We start from the raw sequence: 15,288 nt of genomic DNA on the forward strand, positions 1-15,288 counted from the left end.
GACTGTTCAAACACAGCTGTAAAGTTCTTGCTTGTATTTTTGGTGGTCTGCTTTTATCTCCACGCTGCTTTCAGAGCCACCAGAAACTGAACAAACCACACAGAAAAGCCACATTTGGATTTTTGTTTAAGTTCATTCATGACCCAAACGTTGACATGATTAATAAACTTTCCCCAAGAGAAGCTACACCGTTCACGTCTCCTCCTGTGTGTTTCAGTCGCTCCTCAGCTTTCAAACAAAAACACTTCAAACTGTCGTTCACACTCGTTCAAACTGCGAGATTTCTGTTTACACTGTTTGACGCGAGTCAGTCTCTGCTAGAGTCCAAAAGCTGAAATCTTTTCCTAAAATCCTCTTTGTTCTTAAAAAAGGAGAAGATTAACTTCATAATTAAGAAGGCAAACTTCCACTGAACACAAACCTCAAAGCGCTACGTTTGTGTATCATCAGTGGAAAACTGAGCGAACGTCTCCTGGACTCCGAGCAGTTGAAACGCCTGGACACAGCTGTCCCGCTCGCGGTCAGACGTAGAAGCACTTGTGCTCGCGGAGGTTCCTCAGGTAGGAGAAGTTCTTGCCGCACTTGTCGCACATGTACTGCTTCTCCCCGGAGTGGATCTGCTGGTGCGCCTTCAGGCTGTTGGCCTGGTTGAAGCAGCGGCCGCAGGTCTGGCAGCAGAAGGGCTTCTCCCCGGTGTGGATCCGCTGGTGGCGCGCCAGGTTCCCCGAGCAGCTGAAGCACTTCCCGCAGGTGTCGCAGCTGTACGGCCTCTCGCCGGTGTGCACCACCTGCCGGAGGACGGCCACAACAAGACATCAAACAACCGCGGCACGCCAATCTCACACAGCGAGTCTGTGATGACGGCACCTGGTGCGACTTGAGGCTGCTCTGCTGCGTGAACCTGCGGCCGCAGACGTCGCAGCTGTACGGCCGCTCGCCGCTGTGCGTCAGCAGGTGGATCTTCAGGTAGCTGGCCGACTTGAAGCTCTTGCCGCAGACGCTGCAGCTGTGCGGCCGGGTGACCGTGTGCAGCTGCTGGTGCGAGCGCAGCTCGGCCACGGAGCCCAGGCGCTGGCCGCAGATGGCGCAGTCGCACGGCACGACGGCGTGCGTCTGCACGTGCTTGCGCAGCGAGTCGACGCAGGCCAGCTTGGAGCCGCAGGCCACGCACACCAGGTGGTTGTCCTCCCAGTGGGACGTCTTCTGGTGCATCTTCAGGGCGCTCTTCTGGATGAAGCCCTTGCCGCAGGTCTCGCAGCTGAAGGGCCGCTCGCCAGAGTGGATCCTCTGGTGGCCCCGCAACGTGTCCGCCTGGTTGAAGCTCTTGCCGCACGTCTCGCACTTGAAGGGCTTCTCGCCGGTGTGGATGCGCAGGTGGCGCCGCAGGTTGCCGTGGTTGGGGAAGCGCTTGCTGCAGTACTGGCAGATGTGGGCCCGCGGCTTGCCGTGCTCCCGCTGGTGGTTCTTCAGGGCGGACGCCTGCAAGAAGCTCTTGCTGCACTGGTCGCAGTCGAACGACTTGGACTCGGCGTGGAGCCGCTGGTGGTTCACCAGCAGCTGCTTCAGGGTGAAGCCCTTCCCACAAAGCTCGCAGGTGTGCGGCCTCTCACCTGCATGGAGACGTTTTCACTGTTAGGGAAACACCGATCTGAATTTATCCTCACCGACATCTGACTGCAGTTATAGCCCAAAGTGACTATGATGATTTTCTCTCCTCTGCCACCAAACGGCGGCCTGTGGCGTGAGCGCCGGTGTGTTCAGTAGGTACCGTTGTGCAGCAGCTTGTGCGCGTCGAGGCTCTTCTGTAAGGAGAAGCCACGGCAGCACTGTGCGCACTGGAAGGGCTTGCCGGCGTTGGCCTCCTGCATGGCCTGGTGCGCCACGAGCTGCGGCAGCTTGATGAAGGTCTGCTTGCAGCGTTTGCAGCTCAGCGGCGCCTCGCCATCACCGCCGCCCGGACCCTGCTTCTTCCCCCGGGCTCGGGCGGACCTCGGCCTCGCCACGCGTTTAGACTTGGCGGTGAAAAGTGGGTCGGCGGCGCCGGGAAGGTCCTGTCCCACCTGGGGAAGACGGGACAGCCGGCGTGAAGGCTTCAGATACCAACGCTTCGCTTTGAGGCGCTGTGTGAGGCGGTTTGAGGATGTGACCTGGTAGTCCGGGTCGTTGCGGGTGTCGTCCTGCGCGCCTGCGTCGGTGTAGCGCACACATTCAGCCAGAACCTCCAGGCCCTCCTCCTTGATCAGCACCGACTGGATCTGGTCCTGAGAGCCGGACGACCAAACGAGACGGACGTTGCAGTGGAAGGAGGACAGACGGGCAGGAGCGAGCGGGGGACCTACCTCGTGACCTTTCCACAGCTCGTTGATGGGAGATCTTCTCACTTCGGCGTCGACGTCGATCACAGCTGGCGAGGAAACAGCAGGAGAGGCGGACTGGATTCAGTCATGATTACACTTTCACACAGGCATTGCTAAATCTTCTGTTTCTGTTGACCGAAATGTAGAAAAATCTAACTAAAGGCCAATTTTAAGCAAAACAAAAACAAACTGAACAATTTTGATGAATAAATTAAAACGAAGAGGCAAAAATACATTATCTACTGAATATTAAGACAAGAGATTAAGATTTTATGCCCTTACTGCTGGACTGACTCCACTGCATCTTCGTTATTTAACATCACCTTTAAATTGATCATTATTCAATGTTTAGATTGATTTATGATTAACTGATAATAAAATATTTAGGAGGAAAATCGTACAATTTTGCCAAATATATTGAAAAATCACACTTTATACATTATTCATTAAAGCTCGACTGCTTCTCCAACATCATTTCCAAAGTTTTTGCAAATAATCAATAAAAACAAGAAATACTTTTGATTTTATTACTAAAATAAAAACCATTAGTAAAAATATACTCTGAACTCATGATTCAATTATCAATTAAATTTGAACTAAGTCACAGCTGTCCTGACCGTTCTCTGTCCTGGCTGAGCTCTGAGGCTCCGCCTCCTCCGCCCTGCCGCCTGCCTCCGTCTGCGCCTCCGCCTCCCTCTGCCCTTCGCCGGGCTCCAGCAGCAGCCTCAGCTCCTTCTCCGCCTCCTCCAGCCTCGTCTTCATGACCTCCATCTCCGCCTGGCCCTGCGCCACCTGCAGACGGAGAGGTTCACGCACAGCCGGAGCAGGCAGCCAATCAGGACTGAGAGCTGAGGCCGCTTTACCTCGAGCCGCAGCAGAGACGAACACTGGTGGAAAAGATGGCAGAGCTTCTCCACGGCGTCCTGAGCCAGAGCCGTCATGAAGACGCTGAACTGGATCACCTGCAGGAAACAACAACAACAAAACAGGAACATCAGAGGGATTCTGAAGGTTCTCCTGGATCAGGTCTGGAGGTCAGAGGTCACGTTCGGCCCGTGAGAGGCAACCTGTCCATGTCTGATGTAGGGGTGAAACAGAAGTGGGCCCAAGACGGAGCCCTGGGGAACTCCACATGCAGACCAGTGTTGTAAGACTTGAGAGTGGCCTTGTCCTCAAGATGTTTTCAATGTGCTGGCCTAAACTCGGTCTCAGATTAGGTGGTCAGATTAACTTCACCATGACAGTAATAAAAAAATGTGATGGAGTGGAGTTACAATAAGGGGGAAGAGTACACAACTTTTTAACTTCTTCCTATATCTTTTTCATTCATGTACAATTTAGATTAGTGTAATTTTTGATATTTTTCATATTCATTTAAATGTGTTTTTTCCTTTCATACATGTTCTGATAATTAAATAAACAGATTTGTATTAAAAGTGCACTCCTACTGTGATTTTCTGTGTAATATAAGCTAAAACAGACTGATATAAGTCAGCTGAGAGTGTGGAGGTTCCAGTACAGTGATACTCTGCCTCCATGGCCGCCGTGGAGCATGCTGGGTAAAGTATTGGCAGAGGAATCGATCCCTGCAGTGAAGCCTGTGGTTTGTAGACCTACAGTCAATAGAAAGGCCCGGGCCTTCTTCTCCGCTCAAAATGGCGTCCACGCGCGGCCTCTCCTGGGCTGTTTTTCCTCCTTTGAGACACATTCGCTCGTGTTTACACACCATTCAGCTCGGACTCGGGCTTCGTTCGGAGGCACGGCCCGGTGCCGGGCTCGGGTTCGGCCGCTGACCGGAGCTAGCTCTTCTACGTCTATGATCGGCTCGTCTGGACGGAGCGGTGGGAGCGGCGGGCGGAGGAGCCTCCGCTCCGGTAACGAGGACCGGGCAGCACCGGCTCGGCTCGGCTCGGCTCGGCTCGTTAACGTACCTTCTCATCCGTGGAGATGTGGATGTCTTCAGAGGAGGACTCCTCCGGAGCGGCCGCAGCGGAGCCGCAAATAACTTTGTTCATTTCTGCCACGGCGGAGTTCACCAGGATCTCCAGCACGGAGCAGACCTGCGTCTCCAGGTCCGACATGCCGCCTGGACCGGGGGTCGCGCGCTCTTCTGCGGGGTTCCGGCGCCAAATATCACCTTTGGAGCTTCAATGTTTTCGTTACGGAGGGGAAAAAAGTCGTTCTAAACATTGGGGGGGAAACTCCTTCCGGGTTCACGATTTTCAGAATAAGAGCACGCGCGTTTTCGACAAACCAGTGCAACTCACTGAAGATAAACTTAACATTTTTTAAGTTTTTCGTCGCTTTGTGAAAAAAACAACAACCTTGAATTGCCCTGTGTGTGTGTTTTTTTTTATCGCTTTGTAAAAAATAAACAAATCCTGAACTGCTCTGTCTGGATGGTGCTCTATAATAATCATCATCATCATCAATAATAATAGACCTGTTCCAAAAACAAAAACATTTTCTGTTTTTAACATCTTAACGTCTGTATAGTTTACACAGCCATAGCAACAGGGAGACAGAGTGAAGAAAAAACTTCTGATACTTATCAGCACCTTGTTGGCACATGACAATAATAAGTACAAAAAAGTCATGAAGGGATATTTCACAAATTCACCACCCTTGTAGACAAAGCCTGTCAGTCTTTCCAGGGTTAATGGAGGTTGCATGTTTGTCGTTCCTGCCTGTGTGTCAATTCATGTTCCCTTGGTATTGAAGAATGAACTAAAGCCTGTTTTATAATTCCCATTTGTTTCATTGCACTTCAATTAAAAAAAAAAAAAAAACTAAACTTAATCAGTTTATCTCCAAGTGATTTATTTTGTTGCCAATATAAGTCCCAAGACCTAAAACTGGCCTGTTGGAGGGTTTATTATGCATTACAAATGCTATCAAGGTAAAATCTGGCCAAGTACACTGAGGCGGAGACAGATGAAGGTCATGGAGGAGACTGGAAGAGGAGGTTTAAAGATCTGCAGCGACGCCAGAGCGAGATCAGGGCCAGGAAGGAGAGCATCCAACAGAAAGAAGAAGAGGAGGAGGAGGAGAAGGAGGAATGGATGGAGGACAAGATGAGCAGCAGACTGGAGATCCAGGCTCTCGTCGACCGGATCATTCAGCTGGACGAGCTCGCCTTCAAGACTGACTTGGAAGACACCATGGTGAAGAAGTGAAGCCTCATCAGTTCAGAAAAATAAATATATCATTCCATGAAGTGAATCGGAACTGGTTTAAGTCTTATTTTACTCATGTGTTACCGTTTCATCAATAAATCTTTTAGGAGTCACTATAACACATTAAAAGACATTTATTTGATCTGGAAATAGTTCCCTGAAACAGCAGTATGCCACCGCAATGCTCAACGAGGCTTTAAAACAACTTAAATGTGAGTTATTTGCATAAATGCAAGAACAAGGTCCAAACTGTGTACATCTAGAAATATGATTGTTATTTACTGGAAACAACACTGGTTTGACTACAGAACAGAAAGTAACAACAGTTTCATTAAAACTAGTGCTGTCCATTTTAATCGCAATTAATCCATTGAGGTCTGCCAATTGGGTCAAAGAAAAGAACTCGAGGATAATAGTGTTTTTCCTGACATTGGGACTGATTTATGAGGATTAGATTCTTCATTGCAATTAATCTCAACTTTAAAAAAGTTAATTGTTGACAGTTCTCCATGAATTAATCACGATTAATTGCGATCAATGCGACTAAAACTGACAGCACTAATTAAAACAAAAACTCTGAGCTCAAACTAAACTATTTGACCGACTTTTGACATTGATGGAGCAAAAGACTGGAACAGGGACGTTAAACATAAGACCTGTGGACCAAAAATGGCCCCTAAGTGGCTCCAATGCGGCCAAACCACCAAGGAAATGTAGAAGATTACAAAAGGAACTTTTTTCTCTAACAAATTGGCAGACAACCGAACACTGAGACCTGAAACGTCCTGACGCTGCCATGACAGCTAGCTAACTAGCATTAGCCTCAAAGTCATGCTGTCAGGGGCAGTCTGGGAAAAACAGGCCTAATTCAACAGCAACAACTTTTTTTTTTTTTTTTTGACATTTCCCTGCATTTTGCACCAAAAGGTTTCATTAAAATTGGTAAAATTGAATAGCTTTTAACCGATTATTGATTATCTTGGTGATCAGCTGATGAAATCAGTCAGGCCTGAGGTATGAGGGCACGTCCGGACATCTTCACCATATTCCTGTCTCTTAAAGAAACATGGTGTTTTCTCCCATGATGCTGGACTTTCTGTCTTGTATTCAGGTTGTGGGGCGTCTCGTCCTCCTGGTCGGTGACTCTGATGAGATGAAATGTTTTCCCACACTGCTGCTCTGGGTATCTTCACAGCCTCCCCTCATACTTTCTGGGATTTCTCTCCACATTTGTGCTTCTTGAGCAGCCTGGAGTCTGAAAAGCCGAGTCCACAGCTGCTGCAGGAGTACGGCCGCTCCCCCGTGTGGACCTGCATGTGGAACTTGACGTGTCCGAGCTGCCTGAACTTCACGCCGCAGACCTCGCACTCGTAGGGCTTCTCCCCGGTGTGGACGCGGAGGTGTCTCAGGTAGTTGGTGTAAATCCTGAAGTCCTTGCCGCACTGATCGCACTTGTGCGGCTTCTCGCCGGAGTGCTGCAGCTGGTGGGACTTGAGGGCCTGGCGGATGATGAACGTCTTGCCGCAGACGCCGCAGCCGAAGGGGCGCTCGCCCGAGTGGATGCGCCGGTGGTAGTCGTAGGTGGCCTTGTAGAAGAAGGACTTCCCGCAGGTGGCGCAGCTGTACTGCATGTGGCCCGTGTGGATCAGCTCGTGCCTCTTGAGCGCGCTCGCCGTGTCGAAGCCCTTGTGGCAGGTCTTGCAGCCGAACGGCGTCACGTCCAGCGTGGTCCTGTCCCGCCGGTAGATGACCCTGCGCTGGCCGTGCTCTCGGGCGCGTCTCCTCGCCGGCTGCCCGTGCTCGTTGTCGTGGTTGACCTTCTGGTGCCTCTTCAGCTGGCAGTTGTAGAGAAAGGTCTTCCCACACAGGTCGCACATGAAGGCCTTGGACGCTCCGTGGAGCAGCATGTGCACTTTCAGCTTGTTGTCCTGAGCGAAACTCTTCCCGCAGACTTTGCAGGCGAAGGGTTTCTCGCCGGTGTGTATCCGGATGTGCCGCTTCAGGTTGTGCTGCAGGGTGAAGCCGGCGCCGCACGTCTCGCAGGTGAACGTCTTGCCCCTGTGCACCGCCTGGTGCGTCCTGAGCGAGCGCCTCTTCACGAAGGCTTTGCCGCACTGCGTGCACCGGTACGGGTGTTCCCCGGTGTGGACGCTGCGGTGGCACTGCAGCGTGAAGGCGTACCGGAAGCCCTCGCCGCACTCGGGGCACTTGTGCGGCTTCTCGGCGGTGTGCACCGCCTGATGCGCCCGCAGGTTGTGTTTGGTCTTGAAGCCTTTCCCGCAGGTGCCGCAGACGAACGGCCGGGCGTCGGTGTGGACCAGCTGGTGGGTCTTCAGGTGCATCTTGGTTTTGAAGGTCTTGCTGCAGAGCTGGCACTGGAACGAGGCCAGCCGCTTCTCCTCGTGTCGCAGGAGATGGTACTCGAAGGTGGAGGCGTCCCTGAATCTCCTGGGGCACTGCTGGCAGGCGAAAGGCCGCTGCTCTTGGTGGGTGTTCATGTGCTTGGTGAGATGAAACTGACGGCTGAAGCTCTTGTTGCAGACGTCGCACACAAACACCTTCCCTGCCCTCCTGACCTCGGTCTCCCGTCTGACCTCAGGCTCAGCTGCTGATGGGGAGGTGTGACCTTCTGCAGAGGCTGAAAGACAGAAGATCAAACCTTTTACATTTCAAAATATGTCAGGTAAATAATGTTGTTTTTATTTCATTTCCAGTCCACACTGATTTTCAAATGATTAATCTCCAGGCAGGGAAATGAGACGTCCTCATATATGAGGACAACAGGAACTTACCTGCATCATTTCCACCATCCAGTCCGACATCCCCTTCCTCCTCCTCCTCCTCATCATCATCATCTTCATCAGGAAGAGGAGGAGGTGCTGCTGCTACTTCACTGACTTCCTCGGTCCCTTCATCTGTTTTTCCCTTTAACTTTCCAAACGGCTTCAGGGTGAAGATCAGGCCGCTGCGCTCGAACAGTACGGGGCAGCCGCTCAGGACGTTCTCCCTCCACAAACGAGCGTTTTCAAAACTCTCGCTCACGGCCTTCAGCTGGCTCTCCAGCTGCTCCACCCGGGCCTTCAGAGTCAGGTTTTCTGACCGCAGCAGCAATGAGAGCTGGGTAAACACCAGGCTGATCTTCCTGGTTGCCTCTCGAGCCAACATCTCCACGACGACGTCAGGATCTGGCTGAAAGGTGGAAAATAGAGCAGAAAATAAAAGATTTGTTAGACCTGAACAGGTCAAGAGTCCATCACAGTACTTTACAATGTATCTGAAGCACATGGGAGAACATGCAAACTCCACAAAGATATGCTGTGAGTTCAGAGCGCCTAGTGAAAATAACATGATATGATTGAATATCTACATTTTTAATGATGAGATACCTAGATAAAAATAGCACTAAATATAGGGGCGGTCCTTGTCTTGTGCTAGTCTCTTATTTGTGTGAACCTTAAGCTTAAATGCCTAGTAATAAAAAGGTGTACTAATGTATATTTTGACATTTTTCACTCTTTGTGCGTCAAACTTTATATATACATTGAGCTAGCCGTGCCGCCATCTTGTTTCTCCTTCCCCCTCCGCTGACCGGGTCCCATCTCGTCTCAAACACTGTTTTTGGTCTCCTCCAGTTTGAACCAGCCACGGAGGGTCCATCCAATAAACACCAGGAGCGTGAACCGCTCGCTCACCTCCCGTCCCGCTCTCTGCTCCTCCGCCCCGCTTTCTTCTCTCAGACACCCGAAAACGTCCACGGCGGCCCGGACCAGCGTCTCCGCGATGGACTTTGTTTCGGAGTAAAACGCCACATTCTCAGACATTTTCTGGTTAAAGTTCAAAAGCTTCTCTTTACAAGTGAAGGAAAGACAGTAGAATCGTCGCCGCCATTTTACCGGAAATACCAAAGTTGACTTGTTTATTCTTGTCAAAATAAGAGTCATGGACGCTTCGCAGAGAGAAGAAATTACTTAGCAACTCGAATGTATTCCAACAGATTTCTTTATTTCTAATGCATGAATTCTAAATAATGTTTGTATGAGGTTTGCTTTTGATATAATACCAATCTTGAGCATTTAAATCAAGTGGCGTTAAACTCGTTTTACTTAAGCGACCACATCCAGCCTAATTTCATCTTGAGTGGGCTGCACCTGTAAAATGATGCAATAATGTTTAAATTTACACAGAATTTTCTTGGCAGAAAGTGTGTTTCGAAAAAAATAAAAAATAAACAATCTGCAAAATACTTTCAATTGACTATAATCTGCACTTTCTGGTGCAATATACAGTGAAATGTCTCCCTCAAAATCTTGTCATCTTTTCACATGATGGTTATGTTTTGCAGTTTATTTTCAAAATTGCAAAAGACTCACCCTGACAGTCCAACTTTAAGCCATTTTGCTTGAAATGAGGGAACAATCTTCACCAATATCTCAGCGGAGTCCCAGTTTTGTCCGCCATACCTAAGAAACTATTAAAAACTTGGTTTCACTGCAACTGAAATAATTTGCATAGTTGTCTTAAGGGCCAGCCAGCTGGATTTTGGAATCCAAGTTTACTTCAGCAACTGCTCTGATTTAAATAAGAATAATGTTAGGTTATGGTACAAAAAAATACCTTGATTGCCCTGGGGAAATTAGTTTAATTCCCTCTGATCAGTAATCCACAACACGATGCAAAGAGTCAATCCAGCAATGACTTCAAAGCAAAAGCATCAAAAATCCTGAGAGGCTCTTTAATTATGAATTCTGGATAAAAACACAAAGTAACTCCACTACAAGTGAACCTGAAGGATTCAGAAATGAAGACATTGCAGGCTTTTTGGATTTAATGCAGCAGCAACTACGAGGCTGATGTCAAATTACAGGTACATGTAAATGTTCGGTGCTGAAACCAAACAAGCTATCATTTCATGACAATATTTGGAGGAGCCGCTCTAAAACAAGGAAACAGGTTTTCATGGCTTTAAATAGACAAACAAAAAACTTTTTTTTAATTAAAATTTTTCCTGTAAAGGAACAGCGCTGTAACTAAAGTTCTAAAATGCGAAAACACAAAATATAAATGTGACACTGATAAGAATAACAACAATGACGAGTCTGATATGGAAAAAAAAAAAAAAAAAAAAAAAACAAAAAAAGCAAACAAATCATAGTTTAGAAATCAAATGAAAAACTCTAAATGCTAAGAACCACCAGTCTTAACCTCCACACAACTCTGAATAACTTCAGTTAATCCTCGCTTGTTCCTGAGCGATCGAGAGAAATGCAAAACCAGTTCTCCGGGCCTTTTCATAAAAAAATATCACTTTTCTGGCCTGAAACTACAAACAAGCTAGTTTGTTATATAACTATTGTACGACTGAACGTATCGTCTCTTACTTCTTATTTATTAAAATGTTACAGTGAAGCCAAGAAGCTGCTCACTGCTGGAAGTTTCCCAGGCCTGCTCTCCAGAAGAGACACTGCTTTTCTAAAGTCACTGCGGGAGACGATCTGGAGAAACTCTAACTAAAGCCGTCCTGCGTCTGGAGACGCCCCCTGGAGGGCGTACGGGGCGCTGCAGCGTCACGTGCCCCCTGGAGGGCGTACGGGGCGCTGCAGCGTCACGTGGCCGGCGGGCCGTTGCAGGCGTGCTTCTTGAGCTGCCGCGAGTCGGAGAAGCCCTGGCCGCACTGCTGGCAGGAGTACAGCTTCTCCCCGGTGTGGACCTGCAGGTGGGACTTGAGCTGGTTGGACTGGTGGAACTTCCTGTGGCAGTAGAAGCACTCGAAGGGCTTCTCGCCCGTGTGGATGCGCACGTGGCGGTAGAAGTTGCCGTCCGTCCTGAAGGCCTTGCCGCACTGGCTGCACTTGTACGGCTTCTCGCCGGTGTGGATGCGCTCGTGCTGCTTGAGGCTGGCGGCCTGGAAGAAGCGCTTGCCGCACACGTCGCAGACGAAGGGCTTCTCGCCCGTGTGGCTGCGCTGGTGGTAGCTGAAGGAGTACTTGTTGTGGAAGGCCTTGCCGCACACGGCGCAGTTGAACTCCTTGTGCTCGCTGTGGCCTCGCTCGTGCAGCTTGAGCGAGTTGGCGGCGCTGAAGCCCCGCAGGCAGATCTTGCAGCTGAAGGGCTTGACCAGGGACTTGTTCTGGCGCCGCGGCTGGCCCGGCGCCTGCGTGCCGTCCGCCGCCGCCGCCTCGCCCTGGTTGGCGTGCACGTACTTCTGGTGAATGAGCAGCCTGCAGTTGAAGAGGAAGGTCTTCCCGCACAGGTCGCACATGAAGGGCTTGCGGGCGCCGTGGATCAGCATGTGGGACTTGAGCTTGTTGTTGTCGGAGAAGCTCTTGCCGCACTCCTGGCACGCGAACGGCTTCTCGCCGGTGTGGATGCGCAGGTGGCGCTTCAGGTTGTTGTTGAGGCTGAAGCGGGCGCCGCAGATGTGGCAGGTGAAGGGCTTCTCGCCCGTGTGCACCAGGTTGTGCCTCTTGAGCGCCGTGCCGGTGCGGTAGGAGCGGCCGCACACGGCGCAGACGAAGGGGCTGTCGCCCGTGTGCTTCCTCTTGTGCACCGTCAGCGAGTGGGCGTACTTGAAGGTCTCCTCGCACAGCGGGCACTTGTACTTGCGGGCGCTGGTGTGCACCATCTGGTGGAAGCGCAGCGTGTCCTTGCTCTTGAACTCCTTGCCGCAGGTGGCGCAGCTGAAGGGCCGCTCCTCCGAGTGCACGGCCATGTGGCAGCGCAGCTGCACCGCCGTCTTGCACGTCTTCTCGCACACCGGACACTTGAGCTGCGTCTTCCACTTCTCGTGGCGCTGCAGGTGGTTCTCCAGCGGCTGCTTCAGCCGGAACGTCTTGCCGCACTGGTCGCAGGAGAAGGGCTTGGGCGGCCGGAGCTGCTGGTGGCTCTTCAGGTGGTTCTTCAGGGACTCCTCCTTCCGGTACGAGCGCTTGCACTGCGGACACGGGAAGGGCAGCGGCGGCTTGGCGGCGCCGTGGCGCTGCAGGTGGTTCTCCATCGACGTCTTCTCCATGAAGCTGCGGCCGCACTGCGGGCAGGGGAAGCGCTTCTTGTGGACCTTGGCGTGCTTCTTCAGCTCGGTCTTCCAGTGAAAGCCGACGTCGCAGTGGTCGCAGAAGAAACGCTTCGCCGTCTGAGACTGAGTGTTCCGCAGCTTCCGCCCGCCGGCGCTCGGCTTGCTCTCTTCAGGGTCGACGTCAGGAGACGCTGTGAAGACGAGAAAACCAGGACTTTAGTCCAGGCTTACAGTTCATTCGGAAACAAACATTTATCAACGTCAATATATTTTAAGTTGATTTTATTTCCACTTATTTTTGATTCTGACATTTCATGTTTTTTCTAAATAACTTTTACCATTAATGCTTTCTGTTAATACATTTTGGAGAATGTTTTCAAAGTGAGATACAAATACATTTAATAAAACTATTAGTGATCATCATCCCAAATATCATAAACTCCATGTTTATTTATACCACCAGAAGGAGAGAACTGGAGAGAAATGGAAATGACATCTCTTTTCTGGCTCAAACAGAAAGACTGAAAATAAAATTCCTCATTTTCACGCTTTAAACATCTACACTGATTTTTCTTTATATCATATTTCAGTGATTTTGCGACCCTGTCGGTCTAAATCAAAGGAGGTAAATGAAGCACAGCTCCGGTAGTTCAGGTAAACGTCCATGATGTTCCATCGTACCTGTCTCAGTTTTCACAGCAGCTCTCCTCGTCCTCCTCGATCTGCCGCTGGAATCCTTCTCTACACATCTCTGTGACACAAACAAACACAAACATCTGCTTTCAAAGAATAACATCTGGTTTCCTACAGCAGCACAGCTCATACTGAGAGGGAAATGGATGAGCTGCTTTACTCGGTTTTAAACTATATTTAATTGATGTTTTGTTTTCTCTGCTGGTGAAAAACTTACTAAACCAAAAGCATTTAAACTTTCTTCTGCAAACACCTGAGATTCTAAAAGCACCATGGCCTCTGGTCCAGCTGTTGAACACAGATCAGAGTGTGTGTGGAGTGTGGACGGAGCCGGAGCGGCTCACCTTCTCCTGTGCCGGGTCCAGACCGCTGACGGTGCTGGAGGCGGGGCTGGGGACGCCCTGGGCCGCGGACGCCGGCGAGGCGGCCGGCTGCAGGAGGAGCTGCGTGGTTTCCACCTCTTCGTACACGACGGACGGAGGCGGAGCGAACGCCTGGCCGGCCTCCGCCAGGAGCTGGGAGGGAGCTCCGCATACCGGGGAGGCCGCCGCGGGACTGGAGGGGCTGGCGGGGGCTGAGAGCACCGGTCCTCCTGAGGTCAACAGCAGAGACAAAATACTTGTTTTCAGACTGAAGGTATCTGGTCTGACATCCTTATATTCACGGTCTCACACACACTTCAGAGCAGCGGTTCAGTTCACGACCTGCTCTCAGCCCAGTTTGATACCTGATGTGTTTGGAGATTATTTCACTGTTTCTAAATTTGTTGATGCTACTCTGGAAGTGTTTCTTATCCAAATTAAAACCTACAAATGGGGGGAAAAATGAAATAAAGTAGGGAATACAAACTAAGTTTCAGTTCAATCTTCATCATTATGAGAACATGAATTAATCCAACACTCTTGTGGCAAACATGCAAACTCAGTTGACCCTGTAAAGACAGGAGCCTCACTGTGAGGATGCTGAATGTGTCAAATATCAAGTATCTGTGAATCTCAGCCAGGACGAAAACTTTGAGTCCTTCTAGGTGTTTTTGAACATTTCTCTTTCCCTCAATAACTGACAGAGAAATTCACAGTGTTGTAGAAACAAATACATTAAAGCAAAGTGTTAGAATCTATAAAATCCTCCCAGATGAACTTTTTTTCCCTTCTAGACGTGAAAGATGTTGGTACTAAAGGGCCTGATCGCTGAAGTTTAGCAGGCACCCGTCACGCCTGCGGGAGGGGCTGGAGCGTCTCCTCACCTGCGGCCTCCACCTGCGCCCCCGCCCTGCTGAAGGTCTTGAGCTCCCTCTCCAGCTGCTCCATGTCTCTGCCCAGCTGTCCCACTCTGGCCTCCAGCTCCTGCTGCAGCTGGCCGGCTTTCCTCTGCAGCGTGTCCTCCAGCTGCTCCACCCGGGCGCGCAGGGCCTCGTTCTCCTCCAGCAGCTCCGAGGACACCTCCGCGAACGCCCTGTGGATCTGCATCACCAGGCAGCGCTCGATCTCCCGGATCTCCCCCAGCCGGGACTCGTCCCACGCCGCCTCCGTCCCGCACACCGACACCGCCGCCTGGATGGCCACCTCCACCATCGACGCCACTTCGCTGCCGAACTTCGCCTCCATGTTTGTCGCGGCTCGGAGCTCAGCCCGCGGTGTCCGACGCTCCGGGAGGCATGTCTGGGTGAAAAGTTTCCGCCTAAATTCGAGTCAGTTTGACAGACAAAACATCAACACTGCCTCTTCCGCGGTACCTCTCCAACATGGCGGCCGCCGAACAACTTCCGGTATGCTCATCGGAAGTGTAACACCACCACCCCCACCCCCGTCAACACGCCATCGAAATTACGTTCCGGAATAAAAGTCAATTTGTCCATGCAGAAAATAGAAAAACGCCACAACATTAAATAAAGAAAAGCACAAGAGGACAACGGCACAATGATTTTAATGTAATTATAAACAAGGGAAACACTTAAAATCCATTGTTTGTGAATAAAATAAATGCCTATGAAAAGTGAATCATTGGGAATAAATCGAAATAAAACGTTATAAAATTATTAAGAACAGAA

The 15,288-nt window shown here is 50.3% G+C and overlaps 2 protein-coding genes across 2 annotated transcripts in view; both read right to left on the reverse strand.

Annotated features, from left to right (window-relative positions):
* Positions 1 to 21: 21 nt before the first annotated feature.
* LOC115400690 (zinc finger protein 91) overlaps positions 22 to 15,288 on the reverse strand; it is a 28,017-nt gene continuing 12,750 nt past the window's right edge. Inside the window, exons 2-15 of the mRNA XM_030108701.1 lie at positions 14,485 to 14,973; positions 13,583 to 13,830; positions 13,227 to 13,296; positions 11,145 to 12,736; positions 8,428 to 8,722; positions 6,824 to 8,171; positions 4,289 to 4,502; positions 3,221 to 3,319; positions 2,975 to 3,149; positions 2,340 to 2,404; positions 2,148 to 2,261; positions 1,769 to 2,060; positions 868 to 1,610; positions 22 to 788 (exon numbers count right to left, since the gene is read on the reverse strand). Coding sequence (XP_029964561.1) covers positions 522 to 788; positions 868 to 1,610; positions 1,769 to 2,060; positions 2,148 to 2,261; positions 2,340 to 2,404; positions 2,975 to 3,149; positions 3,221 to 3,319; positions 4,289 to 4,502; positions 6,824 to 8,171; positions 8,428 to 8,722; positions 11,145 to 12,736; positions 13,227 to 13,296; positions 13,583 to 13,830; positions 14,485 to 14,845 — 5,883 coding nt within the window. The 5' untranslated portion in view covers positions 14,846 to 14,973 and the 3' untranslated portion in view covers positions 22 to 521. The remainder of the gene's footprint in view (positions 789 to 867; positions 1,611 to 1,768; positions 2,061 to 2,147; positions 2,262 to 2,339; positions 2,405 to 2,974; positions 3,150 to 3,220; positions 3,320 to 4,288; positions 4,503 to 6,823; positions 8,172 to 8,427; positions 8,723 to 11,144; positions 12,737 to 13,226; positions 13,297 to 13,582; positions 13,831 to 14,484; positions 14,974 to 15,288) is intronic.
* Positions 6,040 to 9,370, reverse strand: LOC115400407 (gastrula zinc finger protein XlCGF26.1-like). Its single transcript, XM_030108266.1, has 3 exons — positions 9,226 to 9,370; positions 8,326 to 8,722; positions 6,040 to 8,171 (listed from the first exon to the last, which is right to left on the reverse strand). Exons 1-3 carry the CDS (start codon positions 9,352 to 9,354, stop codon positions 6,736 to 6,738), a joined length of 1,962 nt encoding a protein of 653 aa, XP_029964126.1. The 5' UTR covers positions 9,355 to 9,370; the 3' UTR covers positions 6,040 to 6,735.

Source organism: Salarias fasciatus, chromosome 14, assembly GCF_902148845.1.
Source record: "Salarias fasciatus chromosome 14, fSalaFa1.1, whole genome shotgun sequence".
In the NCBI taxonomy this organism is placed as follows: domain Eukaryota; kingdom Metazoa; phylum Chordata; class Actinopteri; order Blenniiformes; family Blenniidae; genus Salarias; species Salarias fasciatus.